General features: G+C 38.8%; 1 protein-coding gene across 2 annotated transcripts in view; it reads right to left on the bottom strand.

Moving 5' to 3' along the window:
• Positions 1-17439, bottom strand: part of smad10a (SMAD family member 10a) — a 70542-nt gene that overhangs the window by 51253 nt on the left and 1850 nt on the right. For both annotated transcript variants that reach the window (XM_061966802.1, XM_061966804.1), the window contains exon 2: positions 5147-5222. In XM_061966802.1, coding sequence (XP_061822786.1) covers positions 5147-5222 — 76 coding nt within the window. The remainder of the gene's footprint in view (positions 1-5146; positions 5223-17439) is intronic.

The following is a 17439-nucleotide window of genomic DNA, read 5'->3' as shown; positions in this document are numbered from 1 at the left end:
ATAAAAGCGCTACACAAGAAATAAACACAAATGAAGGAGAAATAAGACATGATGTGACAGATCGTCACAAAACTATTATTCAAACAAAGTCATTGAGTTAAACTCGAAAAACTGTACTCTACATGACAAATTGAGGTCAAGTATGTGCTTAATGTGCTTTCAGGTTAAGATGAGTGTACTATCTATTATTGTACAAGACACGGACAAACCCAAACAAACCATGTGCAGATAGGAGGTACCCCAAACATACAAGCAGACAACTGTACTTTTAGAACACCTTCATACATGTTTGTAGTAGAAAACCATTGCCATCTCAAAAAAAATGTGTAGAAGGTGAAATTCTCTCCCAGAACCAATAGACATTCTTTAAAAAAAATCAAATGTCACAGGGAATGTTCATTGAAATAAATGTTGAGGCTTCTTCTTTATCTTATTGAATATTTCAGTGAGCAGACTAAGGGGTCCACAAGGTCACACACCCTTCTTTAGGAACATGCTCGTGTTGCAGAAATACAGTATGGCCATAAATCATAGCATAGCCAAACATTAGCCTTTTAACACAGACCAGTGGAACTTAAATCACTGAACACAGACCACAATTTTTCAAATAGAAAATAGTGAAAATAGACAATGGACATTCTGGGGTCTCATGTAACCTACTCATCAATTGTTACACTGGCCTTGGTCTCACTGCTGGCAGCCGATATCACCAGCAAGCCATCAGATAAATTCATTTATTTTACTTTTGTAAGGATGAGTGCCTTTCACACTTGAACTGTTCCAATTCCCAGTACCTAGGACTCAATACCAGTACTCAAAAGGTACCAATTTGCGCTACTTTTGTGTGTGTTCACGTGGTAATCAATGTTCATTTGTTTAGTAATAAATGATTATTTATTTAACATTTAACACTGACCTGGTCATAATTACTGTGCTGTCCAGTTGTTATTTTTTTGTTTTCTTACACTTCTGAGTCTAATTTGAAAGAATGCATTCATTTCAGTTTGTCCTGGGTGTGTTGCTATAGACCAGGGGTAGGGAACCTATGGCTCTCGAGCCAGATGTGGCTCTTTTGATGACTGCATCTGGCTCTCAGATAAATATTAGCGGACATTGACACGATAAGTAATGAATAATTCTGCTGGTAATCACAGTGTTAAAAATAACGTTCAAAATATAAAACATTCTCATGCATTTTTATCCATTCATCCGTTTTGAAGTATTTTATTTATTATTGGTTAGATTCAGAATAACAGTGTTATTAAAAAGAATAAGAGACTTATTATACTCTAAAAATGTTGGTCTTACTTAAAAATGCACGCATTTAGTTGTATTCAGTGTTAAAAAATATTATATGGCTCTCACGGAAATACATTTTAAAATATTTGGCTTTCATGGCTCTCTCAGCCAAAAAGGTTTCCGACCCCTGCTATAGACTATAGGATTTGCCATTGCCATTGCATTTTTTGGGGAATTTTGCCTATCGTTCACAATCATTATGAAAGACATGACGATGGATGTATTTTTATGCATTCTAAATATTAAATAAATGCGATCAAAAGCCCGCTCACAATTCAGCCTATAAAGCCCTTAAAAAACACCCAAACACCTCCATTAAAGTTTTATTTACATGATATGAAAATAGATGTAGTGTAGTAACAGGCACTTATAATTTATAATAACATTTAATATTAACGCATTTTGACCATTTTAAGCATATGCGGCACATTATTTCAAAATCGCATCACCAAGTTTGCTTCTTTTTTTTTTAACAGCATCACTGTATATTACTCACTGCAGACTTCATGAGAGCCAACAAACATAATAAAACATCACTTACTGTGCAAGGTCTACTGTCATTAGGATGTCAACTGCTGGGATATTCATATATTCCCATTTAGTTAAAGAATACTCATAATCCACATGAAGAAAAGGGGGGTGGAACCAAGGGTCTTTTCGTGTCGTTCCTGCCATTACTGGATATGAGTCTGTCAAAGTGTACCGGCTTGTCGGAATACGTCCTCAGCCTTCTTACATCCAGGTGAGAGGTATGATTTGTTATCAAGAATGAACTTGCAGGGAGCAAGGAAAGGAGGAAACATCATGGATCATGTCGAAATTGCACACAAGCTTGTGATCATGGCGCCGCTATAAATAGTTTGTCATTAGCACGCTGACTGCTGGGATGTTCATGTACCCTGTATTTCCATATAAAGTATGACTCATAATCCTCGCAAAGAAAAGAGGTGTGGAACCAAGCGTTGTGTTATTTTCGCCATTACCGGGTCTAAATTGGCTGTTAAAGTGTACCAACTCGTCGGATTACGTGTTTGTCCTTCTACTATCAAGGTAAAAGGTATCATTTATGATTTAGAATAAAGTTTGAGGAGCAAGGAAACGAGGAATCAAAAAGGGGCAAAAATATCCATCCGTCGTCATGTCTTTCATAATGATTGTGAACGATAGGCAAAATTCCAAACAAGTGCAGTGCCCCTTTAAATTGAATGTGCCAGTCTGTGTATTGATGAGGCCTCCTTATTACACACCTGGGACCTCATGTCTTGAGACTTCCTACTAAAAAATGGTGTACGCTCAAATCCAGAAAAACGTGGTATGCACAAACAAATACAGATAGTGTGGGCACACATTAATCTAGGAACATTTATTTTGTACATCCCAATCAATGTGGAATTGTGCGCATATGTTGGAGTGGTTGGGCCACTCTCTGTCTACGCCCCCATTTAAATACACAAATCATATTTAAATTAGTCATGTGCCTGAGATGCCGTAATGTCCACAGTCAGAAAACACAACGATAATGAGCAAAATGGTTAAAAAGAAGAATTTGAGCGACATTGTAAAAAGTACTGTATTCCGCTATTGTTGCAAGTTAGTGCAGCAGTAAATGCTTGAGGGAAAAGGTGTGGTTTAGTATTTCACACTTTACGCACATGTTTTTAACATGGTTATATTTTGTTAACAGAGACAATCAAGGGCTTGTTTGAAAGATTTTAAGATGCAGTTTAACCAGAAAAACAGCAAGGTTACTAACTTTAACCACTGACTCGTAATGATACTGAAAAAACGAGATACATAATTTAGGGGGCACTTACAGTATGCTCAATGTGCATCACAGGGATTAACATTAGGACAAAATTGCAAACAATGCCAGCTTTTAGTCTGTTTCTAACCATGCTATTGCTTAGAATAGTGGTTCTCAAACTTTCTTCACCAAGTACCACCTCAGAAAATACTTGGCTATCCAAGTACCACCATAATGACCAACATTAGCTTAGTAGCTTAGTAGGCCTACGTATTCATAAAAAACAAGACATGGGTTTTATTTAGCAAGTATATTTAATATTTTTGGCCACTGTAACATTACACACAGTTTGAACAGTAACTCCGTGTTTGAATTAGGGTTGTACGGTATACCGGTCTCTGATGTGCACATCAATCATTCTGAGGAGTAATTGTTTGACATTTCTTTATTTAAACAGTTACCCAGCCTCACCTCTGTGTGTTGCCAAAATATCCACAGTATGTAAAAATGTGCGTGAGGCACGGCACATTTCTACGTTGAGTTCACTCTTGATACATCTCAATATTCCCTGGAAAAAGTGTGTACGCCAGGTTTTTGTGCGTACCAACGCTTAATACATGAGGCCCCAGGTGTTTGATTGTAACGTGCATATTAGTTGTAGTTTTATACAACTCCCGTTGCCTCAACAGAGCAAAAAACATCACCAAGGACAGTACACACCCTGGCTTCCACCTGTTCGACCTGCTACCATCGGGCAGGCGCTACAGGTGCATCAGAGCCAGAACAAACAGGCTCAGAGACAGCTTCTTTCCCAGAGCTGTCACCATCTTGAACTCTAACTTATAATAAATAATTCAGCCCTATACAATATCATACCCTAATACCCTACTGTGCAATATTACCCTTCGAGTGCAATACATCCGACACTGATTGTTATCACTCCGGTACTCTTGTCTTGTTCTGTATATTGTACAGTATATTGTTTTGTATATTCTACAGGATCGCTTATTATTTTTATTGGATAGTAGTCTATTTATTTCAATTCTTAGTTTTATCTTTAATACTTCTTGTGTAATGCATATTTATCCCATATTTGTTACCACTACCGCACCTTAAATTGGAGACCTTAATCTCATTATATGCAAATATAATGACAATAAAGTCAATTCTATTCTATTCTATTCTCTAGTTTTTGATGACCAAATTTGGAGTTGTTGAAAGTTACCATGTACAATTGTAATGAGTAGCATGTAATCAGTTTTCAAATAATATTTCCCCCAAACGTTTTCCCCAGTAATACCATCTCGGTTATCATACGTAACAAAGTAGTCTGTAAACTTGCGTATCATTCCGCGGAAATCAAATGCCTAGATAAAGAATCCCAGGTGTTGTTGTGGTATTACTAAACTGTCTGAGTCCACCTGTGTTGGTAAAGTGTCCGTGTTAGCCTGCTCTCAACTCCATACTAGGAAGTCATTCTCCCCAAGCTCTGTCACCCCTCTATGATGTCATCACTGGTTCAATCTGCAGTTCAATCAAGCCAGACAAAAAGTCTCACCTAAAATACTTTTAGTATTGAGTACGGATTCAAAATAAGCTACCTAGTTAGCACTTGCGACTTTTTGAAGTGAATTATATAGCGCTTTTCTCTAGTGAATCAAAGCGCTTTTACATAGTAAAACCCAATATCTAAGTTACATTTAAACCAGTGTGGGTGGCACTGGTAGCAGGTGGGTAAAGTGTCTTGCCCAAGGACACAACGGCAGTGACTAGGATGGAAGCGAGGATCGAACCTGGAACCCTCAAGTTGCTGGCACGGCCACTCTACCAACCGAGCTATACCGCCCCACTGCACTTTGATAAAGATGACAAACACTACCTCTCCCATTCACTCATCGCAGTCTTTGCAAAAACAAACTTAAATTAAGATCAAATAAATGTTAAATGATCATCTATACTTTACATTCATAATCAAATGGGTGAAATTGATTTCTATTTAGACTTTTTTCTTATGGTAAAAATTCTGATTTCCACTTTGGTACCACTATATTTGACTTTAGAGGTTCCACTGCACTGAGTCTTGGATAGTGTTGTCTGTCTTACCTGGTATTAAGCTGATCTGCCAAAGAGTGACCAGAAGGTTCACTGGGATCATGATGGCCCAGTTCTGAATCAGTCCCTGTCAAAGAGTGGGTGAAGACCAATCATTAGAATACAATAGTATTTAAATCCTATTTTTATGTTATTTTAAAATAAGACATATGTTTGAATTGTGACATTTACTGTTTTCTTTTTCATTTGAATCATATGAGATTCTCCTCCCATCCCAGAATGTTCCTTCACCTGACCAGCAGCTGTCTTTGCAAACAACCCTGTGTCTCCTGATCACCTGCTCCTCATCACTCAGCAGTCTCCCAGTGCAGCCTTGCCAGTTGTCGCAAGACATCTATGTTTTTCATTCATTATTTCCTCCTTTTGGTTTTTGTGTTTATAGCAGCTTCCATTAAATGTTTGCAAAAAGTCCATGAGCTACAACTTTTAGAACCTGAATGATAAGCAGATCCAGCTCGAGTGAAGCACTAAGGACCTGATTTACTAAGAGCCAAATACCTTGTGCTAAACAGCGAGTGCAATCTATAAAAGAGTGTGCATGTACTATTAGTGGGTGTCTTATGTGTAAGTTACTAAGACTGCGTGTGCAATTCAAAAGTGGTGCAGACCGCCTTATTTAAATGAGGATGTTGCATGTACTACACGGAGCATCACCACAGAGACACACTCATTTATTACACTTCCATGTTATTATGCACCTACTGGGGACGGCGTGGCGCGGTTGGAAGAGTGGCTGTGTCAGCAACCTGAGGGTTCCTGGTTCGATCCTCACCTTCTACCAATCTCGTCATGTCCGTTGTGTCCTTGAGCAAGACACTTCCCCTTGCTCATGATAGGTCGTGGTTAGGGCCTTGCATGGCAGCTCTAACCATCAGTGTGTGAATATGTGTGTGAATGGGTGAATGTGGAAATAGTGTCAAAGCGCTTTGAGTACCTGAAGTAGGGCTGGGCGATATGGCCTTTTTTTAATATCTCGATATTTTTAGGCCATATCGCAATACACGATATATATCTCAATATTTTGCCTTAGCCTTGAATGAACACTTGATGCATATAATCACAGCAGTATGATGATTCTATGTGTCTACATTAAAACATTCTTCTTCATACTGCATTAATATATGCTCATTTTAAACTTTCATGCAGAGAGGGAAATCACAACTAAGTGAATTGACCAAAAATGTATTTATTAAACAGTTATTAAGCAGTGGCACAAACATTCATGTCATTTCCAAAACAGAAAGTGCAAGATTGTCAGAGACATTTTAAAACAAGCTATTAGTGCACTTTTGTGCGTGTCACTAAAATGACATATCAAAACAACACTAAATTAAAGTGCACTTTCTGTACAGAACGCCACTACAATAGTTTAAAACAAACATACGGTGTTGATCTGGAAATGTTTGCCTCTGCATTTTGATGGTGTTGGCGTGTGGCACCGAATGGAGATGTTGACATGCGGAGTATGCACTCCTCATTCTCTAGCAGATGACTTTTCAAATGATGCTACATATTAGCAGTAATGCTACTTTTTGTAGCAACACTTTTGCCCCACACTTGACAAATTACGATTGTCTGTTCGACATATTCCCACTTGAAGCCAAACCACCGCCAGACGATGGACTCTGTGCTGTTTTTCTTGGGAATTAATTCTTCCTTCATTTGTTACCAGATTCGCACCTTCTTTCTCTCGTATTACCGCTCGCACCACTACGCTAGCATCACAGCTAACGTTACCTATGCTGCTACCTCTCTGCTCCGCGAGGGCGTATACGTATGTGACGTATGACGTGACAGTATGTGACGTATGTAAGAAGATGCGCTTGCTTCTCTGTGAGAAGGAGACACAAGAAGGAGTGGGAAGAGCCTGTAGTGTAATGCCAGCAGCTAAAAGCAACTGCGTGAGAACATATACTCGAATATCACGATATAGTTATTTTCTATATCGCACAGAGACTAACCCGCGATATATCGAGTATATCGATAGCCCAGCCCTACCTTAAAGGTAGAAAAGCGCTATACAAGTATAACCCATTTACTTGTGGCGTTATGCTATGTTTTCAAACAAGCAGGTGACATCTACCACTTTTTATGGGCATTTTAGAAGCAGCCGTGCAGCGCATCTACATTGAGACCACCTTTTTTTGCTGAAGGTGCAATGGAGGGAGGCTGCACTACTGTGATCAAGACACAAAAATGCATACTTCAAGATTTTTTTATTATATAGGATATATGTTAGTAATATATATTCTATGTGAAAAAATTAACGTCACTAAAAAAATATTAAATGACACCAAAACGCATCCATTTGTTTTAATCAGTCTCTCACGTCATCCAGCAGCTATAAAAATTATAAAAGAGTGTTGTCAATAGACAATATGTCTAATATTATTTATTTCTGACTGTCCAAATATGTTGAAACATACACGTGGGAAGGAAGATTCTCGGTCCATCATCTTTGTAGCGCGAACACTCCTCTCTCACAGCCACGTCAGTTTGTGCGTCCTTTTGAAACGTGCTAAATAAAACGCTAAATAGTGCTCGCAAAACGGTGGTGAGTGTTGATAAATGACTTCACGCGTGCTGAATATTTATATTTGCATTTTCTCCTCCTAGTATTTTAATGATCGTTTTAATGATTAGCATATATACTGCATATTAATAAAGACAGAGACGCAAAATGGATTGCACGCCTTATTCTGCTCCCCTAAGAGAGGCAATCCACTTTGCACACGTTTAGTAGATCAGCTTTGCGTGTGCTATCAAGTTTGCATGTTTTAGTACACGCAAACCTTTCGTAATTCAGGCCCTTAACATTATGAAGCAGTATTACTCAATGCAAAACAAGAAATTTCAAAGTTGACCAACCTCAATCAATCAATCAAGCAAGGTTTATTTGTTTAGCACCTCACAACCTCACAATGATGTACAAAGTGCTTTACACGACAAGTAAGTTAAAAGCAAGTAAAAATATATCAAAACAGTTTAAAAAACTTTCATACCTAAAAACATTTATGGCAATTGTTTGTTAAAAGCCAGTTTAAACAAGTATGTTTTCAGTTGAGATTTAAAAACTTCCAGCTCCGTAATGGCTCACAACACAGGAGGGAGTGTGTTCCATAACTTGGGTGCAGATGCGGAAAAGAATGATCACCTCATTTTTTAATTCTAGTGCTTAGTAGTTGCAAAGATGTGTGCAAAAGTGAGCGCAGATTCCTGGGTGGGTGGCGAAAAGTTAAAATATCATCCAAGTATGCTGGGGCCAGACCCCTGATGGCCTTAAATATAATTCACTTCACTTCACTTCACTTAAATACGAAAATAAAGATTTTGAAATGTATTCTAAAACATACTGGGAGCCAATGGAGTGCAAAGATAACCAGAGTAATATGGGCACGTTTTGGAACATTAATGAGGAGGCGATCAACTGCACTTTGTACTAACTGCGACTCCTGAAGGAGCGACTAATTTAGTCCACGAGAGGGCATTACAGTAGTCCAATCTGGACTTCTCGATTTACGGCCACAACCTTCTGCTATAAAAGTACTATACATGATTTCTAATCTAGCATAAACTTTTACCAACGCAGACTACTAGTTCAGTGGGTCAAAAGCTGCAGTAGCTACTATACCGCCGTTATCATAGGTCACAGCTTGCAAATGGAGTGCTTTTCAGAGGGTTTTTCGGTGGAATAGATGTATCCCATTAGCTTCATTGTTTATTCTCATACTAGCTGTTTTCTGACAAGTTAGACTGCACAAAAAAAGAAAGAAGTGTGTTCTTGTCTCACTTAAGGACTGTGAATGATAGGCAAGATTTCAAAAAAGTGCAGTTTGTCCTTTAAGCAAAAGCTATTTAAATCCCCAAATTGTTATAGAATTGCATGACAGACTCGTTTGAAAAGTGAAAACCACAGTTGTTAAAAGCTGTTGAGTAGTCTGCTATGGTGACCCACTCTCTTACAACCACTGGGCATCTTTCATTACAAACACATTTGTCTTTTAAATATGAAACTCTCAGGTTGATGGTTCAATAGTGTCTGGAGACAAACACAATGCAAACTGTCATTCAAGCCTGAAAAGCAAAGTCACAACAATACAATGAAGCAGCTTGCGCTTCAGTGTAACTACAATGTAACTACAGTAATAATAAGCTGCTGAGTTATGTGATTGACACCAGAGAGCGGCAGACTATTTACATCTGGCTTGTATATCAGTGCCTAAATATCGATAAAATGCCGATATCTGTGCTGCTGGATCTGAACAAACTGTGACCATATACTTGCCCACCAAGTCAGAACCAGAATTGCCTCTTCTAGGTCACCTGCTTGCAATGAGGGTTGTCCTCATAGCTTATTGTTGTTTGCTTTGAACATCACTTTGGAAATGTACAAGAGCTATGATTTCAATATTTTGGATTTAATGAACAAATAATTTATATGTTTATATCGCCACCCTTTATTATTCTAACGGATCTTTTCTGTAGTATTGTTATAGAATTAAGAGTGTTTTTATAATTGTTTCCCCATACTGCCAATACAATAACTCAAATATGTTAGCGCTATAGCACAGTACAGAGTATAGATGGAGAATTTCTTGAATGTATTTCATATGTGGTTTCAAACTCATTTTGAAGCTTGTTTTCTTGTACTATGTCAATATCTACACTGCGGCTGCAGATACCAGTTATTTTTTATAATCCAGTAATATATTCATAGTTTATTCGATTAATCGAGTAATCAAGTATATCTGTGTTGGTCCTGTGATGAGGTGGCGACTTGTCCAGGGTATACCCCGCCTACCGCCCGAATGCAGCTGAGATAGGCTCCAGCACCCCCCGCGACCCCGAAAGGGACAAGCGGTAGAAAATGGATGGATGGATGGAAACAGAACATACTTTAAAACCTCAAAGTGTATTTTGGGGGAAGTAGTTGAAATATCAAAGATTTTCCTTCTGCTTGCTATAATCTTCGTTCTTGTTTTCTAATACTGTAAATGCACATCATCAACATTGAAGCTTGGACTTTTAACATGTGTCATTGAGGGAAGAAAATGCAAAAACCTCTCCGTTGTTCCCCGCCACACAGATCACAGCACCCACACACCACCGCTCCATGCAGTGCACGGGAGGAAACTATGTCCGCATATTTAAAGTTCTTGGCACTCCATGCGGGTATGTATTTTATCAATTCTTATTAGTTACACTCAAATGATTAATCGAAGCAACATAATATAAATCAATGCTTTTTTCCAATTAAATTCATCTTAATCTAATCTGCAGTATATATATATCTGAGTATATATATATATATATAACTTTTTCTAAATAACATTGCTGTGATAAGGTAGCGACTTGTCAAGGGTGTACCCCGCCACCCGCCCGAATGCAGCTGGGATAGGCTCCAGCACCCCCTGTGACCCCAAGAGGGACAATCGGTAGAAAATGGAAGGATGGATTGATAAATAACATTGTTTTAGTTTTTCATAGATTCAAAAATGTGTTTATCAAACCACATTTTTAGTTAATTAATTTATACCGTCATAGTTTGCATTAATTACTGTTTTCCTCTGAGCAGAATGCCGTAGTGATAACAATCAACTAACAGTAATCTGCAGAATGCACACTGTAAAAAAAAGAAGCTTTATTTAGTATTAATGAGAAAACACTTGCCTCCCAAACACAGCAATACAATTATTTATTGTGAGAACCGCTTTCCTATTGGTTAACCTATTGTTACATGAGAATGACAGTAAACAATGTTACTTAAGTAAAGTAAGTGAAGAGTAAGAGCTTTCCCAATTAATAAAGGTTTTATGATAGCAACAGTTGGACCGGGTTTGACACACCCATTCAAATTCCAAGAAAAACTGTTCAAAATTCATTACAATTCTCAACTTATTCATAACAAAGCCAGGAACAAAACGAGGATTTGTATCTGGGATGACTTTGAAAGATAAAGACGATTGAAGGCGGAGAAGATTTTTTCATCTGACGCCAAACTTGCTAATTTCCTCCTTGGTAGTTAAGTCAGGCATTTACGTTTTCTTATTACTTGTAATAAATAGAAATGGACATTTCGTATGTAAACTATATTGTCTAATACAGTCTATGATCGTGTCTAACAAAGCTAGTGTGTTTGTGCAACGAATGCTTATTAGCGACGCACCATCACACTAGTGTAATGCTTTTAGCATGCTCTCCGGGTCAATGACACATGGCTCATAAAATTGCACTCTGCACTGAAAGACGGTGATGTGCGTAAATTGAAGAGAATGCGTCAGGTTGGATGCAACATGGAGTTATGCTGAACAAAATGTGGCGGTAATTTTACTGTTGGCTTTGGCTTGCCATCAAAGTAGGCCTATGCGATGTATAATATATTATATATTGTTATATATAATATATTTCGATGGTGCTCCATACAGTCAAACTCGACATTTTAGCAGGGTAATGCCAACAATCTGTCCCGACTCCCGATTAAAATATGGCTGCGTAACTTTACAAATACATTTGGCTAATCGACATCAGTAAAATGTGGCATAATTACTTAGTAAACTATCTTGCAAGAAGCATAAACAAGAGAAACCTACAGTGTAGGACTCATCGATTGCCATTTGAAGTTCCTTGGAGTAGGTTTCTGATTCGGCTGCGTATCTGGCAACCTTAGTCATGGAGAGTGGGAGGGGACTACAGAATTTTGACCGTGATTGCAGTACCATTTCTGGTCCCATTACGACATATGGCACCTTTAAGCAGTTTCCACTATATGTATTTATTTTACAGTATATACGCAGACGTGTAATAATCGGTTTACATCTTAACCAAGGATGTGCCGATCGATCGGCCAATTTTCGTAAAAAAGTATGTGATTGCCATTGCCGATTAATGCCTTTCAATGCCGATCACAAAAGCTGATCCCCTCTTTCTGATACATTATTTATTTTTAGTCCCTCGACTGACATGGCAGCTCGCAGTTAACTGTGTATCTTCATATTCACTGTGGAGCCGCTTTCTATAATAATAATCATCACTTCCATTTTGCCAAATAAACAGCATTTAAGTATCATTATCATGTATCATTATCACTGGATCACTGGAGGATGAGGTTACCCTTTCACACTAAGTAAGAGTACAACAGGAGTAGACATGGTAATCGCTAAGATAGGAAGTAATTCCATGGACACATGGGGGCTTTGAGGGAGAAAAAACTCTGAATGCTTAAATTTTTGATTATAATTATAATCAGACAAAAACACAAAAAAGTAACAATATCAATTCAATATTTTAATTAAATCCTACTAGTGGCACTGATTTAAATATTTTACTTTTTGCCCTTAAATACCTCCAGTGTCCATGGACTTACAGTACTTCCTGTGTTTGTTAACAATAACAAAAATGACAAAAGATAATTTGATATTTAAAAATATTGAGCTAATCACTGTAGTATCGACCATATACTGACTAAGTATCATTACTTTGGATATGTGTATCAATCCGCCCAACTTTGTTTATGTTCAAGAGCTCTAGCTTGTGGTTAGTGGTTAGCATATCCTCCTATGATGGGTAGTGTAGTATATTTACTATGGAGGTGAGGATTGCTGACTCAGAAGTGGCTTTGCATTGTGGAGGGACGTTAGCTGCTATCGAGAATGCTACATTGTGTTGAGGACGCGCTTGGTCGCTTGTCGCTGTCAAATTTGTTGGCCACAGGTAAAATGTGTCATTGACATGCATTATCACAATATAACAATAGTCTTAAAGGGGACCTACTATGAAAAACTAACTTGTCTTACCTATTGGTAATAATAATTATAATGTGTTAGATTTATATACCGTATTTTCCGCACTATAAGGCGCACCTAAAAACCACAAATGTTCTCAAAAGCTGACAGTGCGCCTTATAACCCGGTGCGCTTTATTACGATTCATTTTCATAAAGTTTCGATCTCGCAACTTCGGTAAACAGCCGCCATCTTTTTTCCCGGTAGAACAGGAAGCGCTTCTTCTTCTACGCAAGCAACCGCCAAGGAAAGCACCCGCCCCCATAGAACAGGAAGCGCTTCTTCTTCTACCCGCCCCCGGAAGAAGAAGAAAAAACGCGCGGATATCACCGTACGTTTCATTTCCTGTTTACATCTGTAAAGACCACAAAATGGCTCCTACTAAGCGATCCGGTTCATAAAAAGACGCAATCTCTCCATCCGCACACGGATTACTACCGTATTTCACAGCAACTGATATTCCTGTGAACCGCACTGTGGAACGGGAGCACGTACGGTGAATATTCGCACCACAGGGAATGAGAAGTCATCCTTCACTGTGGTTCTAGCTTGCCATGCTAACTTCCACCCATGGTGATATTCAAAAGGAAGACCTTGCCAAAAGAGACCTTTCCAGCCGGCGTCATCATAAAAGCTAACTCGAAGGGATGGATGGATGAAGAAAAGATGAGCGAGTGGTTAAGGGAAGTTTACGCGAAGAGGCCGGGTGGCTTTTTTCACACAGCTCCGAAGGCGAACACACCTTCACTAAGACGGGCAGACAGCGCCGGACGACATACGCCAACATCTGCCAGTGGATCGTAAATGCCTGGGCAGATATTTCGGTCACAACTGTGGTCCGAGCTTTCCGGAAGGCAGGATTCACAGAACAACAGCGACACTGACTCCCGATGACTTCGACGAGACGGAACCGGCCATTTTGGATACCACGCTTGCGCAACTTTTCAATTCGGACACCGAAGACGAAGAATTCGAAGGATTTACGAATGAAGAATAACTTCAGAAGGTGAGCGCTATGTTTATTTTGTGTGTTGTGACATTAACGTTCGAGCAACATTATGTTACTATTGCTCTACACCATTTTGAATTTTACTATGTTTGTGATTGCACATTTGCGTACATTTTGGGACAGAGTTGTTAGAACGCTGGTTTTCAATATATTATTAAAGTTTGACTGAACTATCTGACTGTTTTTTTGACATTCACTTTAGCGCAGCGTTTTTTTGACATTCACTTTAGCGCAGCGTAGGCGCGGCTTATAGTCCGGGGCGGCTTATTGGTGGACAAAATTATGAAATATGTAATTCATAGAAGGTGCGGCTAATAATCCGGTGCGCCTTATAGTGCGGAAAATACGGTAGCGCTTTTCTATACACTACAAACTCTAAGCACTCGTAGAGAAGTGAGAACTCATCATTCATTCACTCCATAGTCACACTTTGGTGGTGGTAAGCTACTTTGTAGACCAAGCTGCCCTGGGGTAGACTAGAACTTGTTTTTTAGTATTTATGATCTGCGTAAGTTGCGAAATTTTGAAATTTCAAACCATGGTGGCATGGCGGTGATATTTATAACACAATCTTGACTTCCTTCATACTTCATTTGCCCCAATTGTGATGTTTTTCCCAAGTGTGATGTCAGCGAATATTTTCATATATGATAGAGATTTACATGAAGAGCTTTGCCACATTCCGCCATTGTAGTCATTTAGTTAGCACATAAATAAGACCGCCCACAAAACGGCGCATCCTGAAGAGACGATCTGTAAAATATAATCTACCGGTATGCAACATTTTGACCAAAGAGCCATTATTACATGATGCAGACCACAAATAAGTGTTTTAGGTAGAAAAAAATCCTAACAAGAACCCCTTAAAAGCTCAATCATCGGGAAAGTATACATCATTTATATCCTATATTGTTTATATCGCGCAACCCTATAGTAGGTAGTCGTTTTTGCTTGTGTTTAGTTCTTGTGTACTATTTAATTTGTTTTGCTGAAACATTAATCCATCCATCAATTTTCTATTGCTTGTCCTTTACGGTGTCGCGGGGGCTGCTGGAGCCTATCCCAGCTTCACATGGACGGAAGGCGGGATACACCCTGGACAAGTCGCCACCTCATCGAAGGGCCAACACAGATAGACAACATTCACACTCACATTCACACACTAGTGCCAATGTAGTGTTGCCAATCAGCCTGAGCTATCCCCAGGTGCATGTTTTTGGAGGTGGGAGGAAGCCGGAGTACCCAGAGGGAACCCACGCAGTCACGAGGAGATCATGCAAACTCCACACAGAAAGATCCGGAGCCCAGGACCTTCGTATTGTGAGGCACACGTACCAACCCCTGTTGCACCGTGCTGCCCTTTGCTCAAACAATTGTATCTGAACAAGTAAAAAAGAATAAGGAACATTTTTAAATATTGTGTTAATATTATTACACTATCAATAGCACTCACTATAAATAGATTCAAAACATTTAGAGTTAATACATGTGATCTGTATCAGAATTGGAATCGGCCTATCTCACTTATGGATGATCTCTATCAGAATCGGCAGCATAAGACCCTGATCAGAACCATCAGAGGCATACCCTTCTTCTTGTGTACTTACTTGTCTGAATGTATGATGCCGTACATATTCCCTGTTGGCGTTAACGCACTTTTTGTGTCTTTTTACGCAATGAAATCAGAAAAGACGCGCATTTTCAAAAGTCCGCTCTTCCACGGGACGCGGATTTTGTTTTTTTATTTTTTACCGACCTTGCCTTCTCCGTGTTTTTATTGGTCGTCAGGCTCTGCCTTTTATCGATACACCTATCAGATTAAATTTTTTATTATCTTTAGCAGGGGTGTCAAAAGTGTGGCCTGCAGGCCATTTGCGGCCCGCAGCTAATATTTTAAAGGCCCACGGCACATTCTAAAAATACTATTAAAATAAACAAAAACATAACAAAAGTGGAATAAAAAAGCTTACAGGTGAAATGAAATTTAGAAAAAGTTGCAATGATGACTAATACAACAAAGCTGTTTTTTTTCCTTTAAAACTGTCATTGCTAACATAATATTTAATCAAAATCAATGTTTTTATGAATTATTGACCTATCCAAGGCTTCGATTACTTCACATCAAATATTCCACCTTGAAAAATATTTTTTGCGGAACATTTTGCATATTTTGGGTGTTTGCCATAAAAAAAAACTTAAGTTTTCTTTGACAAAAAGGGCATAAAACAAACAAACAAAAATACAACATAAAAAAAACAAAAACATAGAATTGACAGATAGATCTGAAGTAGATGCAGACTCTAGAGATTTAAGTGTTAAATAAACAATACATGTATGCCCTGGCACACCATTATCATCATTTCATTACCGAAGCAAAAAACGTTTTACACTTTTATACTGAAATAAATACACCTACAACTTATTGAATACAAATATAGAAAAAACTACCGGCAGCGGTAAGGTTTAGATCCATGAAGGAAATAAGAAAGTGAATGAATGTTTACTACTGAATACATTTACGTATGCATAAACATTTGTTTTCTTTTGTATTATTTTTTTTTTATGAATTAAGTAACGTTTATGACAACCTTTTTCCAATATACACAATATAGAATGTGAGATATAACAGGATAATGCATACATTGTTTTCAAAACGGTTACAAAAAAGTGGGACCCCAAAAATGTACTATTTACATTTACATTTGTATGACTTGATGGGGTCCCTGGGTAACCCGACTCTCGCCAGATCCTTGCAGTTCGCTGAGCTCCACACAAGGATGTGGGGCTTCTCAATAGGAGATGTATTTCAGAAGGCGGGCCCTTGTAAAAAAAAAAATCGTTGCATGTGATTGGATAAACCTGCGATGAGATGGCGACTTGTCCAGGGTGTACCCCGCCTTCCGCCCGATTGTAGCTGAGATAGGCTCCAGCGCCCCCCGCGACCCCGAAGGGAATAAGCGGTAGAAAATGGATGGATGGGTGATTGGATAAACCACTTGTCCGTTATCCTGAATGACGTGCTACTTCAACCTCTCACATCGAAATCAACCCGTGAGGCTGATGTGAGCGACGCTGGGAACTCCAAAACAGAACAGCCGACATATTGGATAACGACAGAGCGAAAAGTTCGAGAACTTTTACTGAAACAACGCAGCAATGTCAGTAGACGATCTATGTCGTTTGTGCAAGGAAAATATGTCCGCACACGACTCCTCGCTGCGTGCCGCCATTGTTGTTTGAATTAAACAGTCGCTTCGGCACTACGTCACATCTATGAAATCCCGCCCGGCGATCCTGATTGGTTCATTATATTTTGCTATCTTGAAGGAGTTTGCATTGCCTTCCTTGTGTGGAGCTCAGCAAACTACAAGGATCTGGCGAGAGTCAGGTTAAAAGTTTAGATCCATGAAGGAAAGCAGAAAGTGAATGAATGTTTATAACTGAATACACTTACGTATGCATAAAAATGTGTTTTCTTTTGTAATATGTTTTGA

The sequence above is a fragment of the Nerophis lumbriciformis genome, linkage group LG11, assembly GCF_033978685.3.
Source record: "Nerophis lumbriciformis linkage group LG11, RoL_Nlum_v2.1, whole genome shotgun sequence".
NCBI lineage: Eukaryota > Metazoa > Chordata > Actinopteri > Syngnathiformes > Syngnathidae > Nerophis > Nerophis lumbriciformis.
The sequence above is the reverse complement of the archived record's forward strand: the minus strand, read 5'-3'. Positions and strand labels throughout refer to the sequence as shown.